A 2,175-nucleotide genomic window follows, 5' to 3' on the forward strand; every position below is an offset into this window, starting at 1 on the left:
AATAAAAGCTTTCAACGGGAGAGTAAAACTGGCACAATACCTGAGCCACCACTGCCTGCCATCGTCAGTTTTTTTTGCCTTCCCCACACAGAAGGTAGCATGTGCTTGGGAATCAGCTGCACTGATTCATTGCTCTGAGGCTCTGGATAAGCCACTTAATCTTCTGGTACCCATATGCCCTGATCAGCACAAAAGCTAATTTAACCCCAATTCCCTGGTCGTCCCTTCTGGAATGGATAGATGAGCAGTGTTTGCGGAACACAGTGAGCTTAAAAACAGGTATCACGCCCACCCTGGGTACCATTCAGATTGGCAGGCTTGAAAACGGGGGTCTCTAAGGGGAGCGAGGGAGGGGCGACTAGGCATGGAGAAGCCAGGAGAGGAATCCGGAAGCCAGGGGCTCTGACGCTAGCACTTGGAGCTCCTTTAGGGAGGAAAACGGCCTTCTGGACTCCCAGGTGGCCAAAGACAGCAGAGGCCCAGAAATATTTGCTGAATGGAAATGAACTAAGCCAAGAGAGACTGAACCTGTTCGTGTCAGCCCTGCAGAAGCCGCTGTGAGGGCACAGTGGGAAGTTAGGGGGTGAAACTGAGTGGAATCATATATAGAAACTAGCAGATGCCTGGCATGTGGTACACACTCAACCTTGGATGGCGATTTGGATCTGGAATTATGAGGGGATGACACCTAGAATTACACCTGAGTGCTCAACCCAGCCCTTCTGACTTTGCACTCCCCTATAAAATGGGGAACGAGCGTTCTTCCCACTAGTCCCTTGGGGGCTTTATGCAACCAACAAGAAAGAAGACGAAATTAACATACTTGGTAAATCACAAAACATAACCACATTTAGTTTGAAATGTCTCATCTTACATTAAAAAGCACAGTGGTTCCCGGTTGGGTGAACAGAAGAACCCAGTGCTGTGGGCAGGAGAGCAGCTGGGCAAAACACCAAAAATTCCAAAAACGTATCATCTCTGTGATGCAAAACTTAATCCACATTAATGGGTTTATCCTAAGGAAAGAATTGGTCACGTAGGTACGAGGTCATGTACAATGTGTAGGTATGAGGCTGTTCGTTCCCGGGTTGTGGGGGACGTGGCGGTGTTGGAGGGGTAGAGATAATCAGATAATTAGATAATCAGGGGGCTTGGTCATCCCCTTATTAAACTGATGCCTCTGAATCTTAATTGACAGAAAACAGAACAGCCATAACATCCTGTCACGGAAATACTCAGGGGCCAAGAAAATGACAGCGTGTGATCCTATTTGGTTTTTAACTAGGTTTGTAAACAGGTAGATAGATTAGATGGATAAATGATAGATAGGTAGATAAATAGATGATAGATAATTTTTATGTAATTTATAAGAACATACAAAGAATCTGCATGAATCATGTATAAATAATATATATTCTATGTATACATAGTGTATATATATACTACATATAGATGTGTGTGATATATATAGAGAGTGTGTGTGTATAGAGTATGAAAAGATACATGCCCAAATGCAAAATCTGGTTATTCTTAGCCACTGGTATTATGAGAGTATTTTTTTTAACTTGTCAAATCCCTAATTTTCCCACAGAGAATATATATCATTTGCGCGATTTTTTAAAGCAAATGCATTCAAGATCAAGTTACCTCTGCACATTCCCCCACCCCATCATGTTCCCTGCCCCATGACCACCACCTCGGGGGCCCCAGGACTCACCCTGGACCACCAGCTCCACGTCCCGATGCCGAGAGCCGGCCGTGTTGGTGGCCACACACCGGTACCTCCCCACGTGCTCCTGCAACGCTCGGTCAAGGTGGAGGCTGCCATCCGCTCGGATGGAATGCCGGTTACCAGATGGGAGCTGGTAGGAGTGAGGAAGCACCAGCTTAGCCTCGGGCCTCACTCAGAGGCAGCTGACAGAGAACCCTCGGGAAACTACGCTGCCCATCAAGCCAGCAGGGAGCAGCCAGGACTGAGAGTCCGGGGGCTCAGAGAAGGCTGAGGAGCTCTGTGAGTCCCTGCCGAGTGCCCAGTCAAGACCTCCAGAGACCCTGCAGGGCTGGGTGGGCCTGACCCTTGCATACCCTGACCCCACCTCTCCCTCGGCCAACTGGACCAGGGTGGGCCTGACCCAAGCTGGGCCCACGAGAGTCTCTCCTGGGAATGCAGAGTTG

General features: G+C 48.3%; 1 protein-coding gene across 1 annotated transcript in view; it reads right to left on the reverse strand.

Moving 5' to 3' along the window:
• HMCN2 (hemicentin 2) overlaps positions 1 to 2,175 on the reverse strand; it is a 163,971-nt gene that overhangs the window by 123,078 nt on the left and 38,718 nt on the right. Inside the window, exon 18 of the mRNA XM_011971201.1 lies at positions 1,718 to 1,862. Coding sequence (XP_011826591.1) covers positions 1,718 to 1,862 — 145 coding nt within the window. The remainder of the gene's footprint in view (positions 1 to 1,717; positions 1,863 to 2,175) is intronic.

Source organism: Mandrillus leucophaeus, unplaced genomic scaffold (genome assembly GCF_000951045.1).
Source record: "Mandrillus leucophaeus isolate KB7577 unplaced genomic scaffold, Mleu.le_1.0 Scaffold99, whole genome shotgun sequence".
NCBI classification, from domain to species: domain Eukaryota; kingdom Metazoa; phylum Chordata; class Mammalia; order Primates; family Cercopithecidae; genus Mandrillus; species Mandrillus leucophaeus.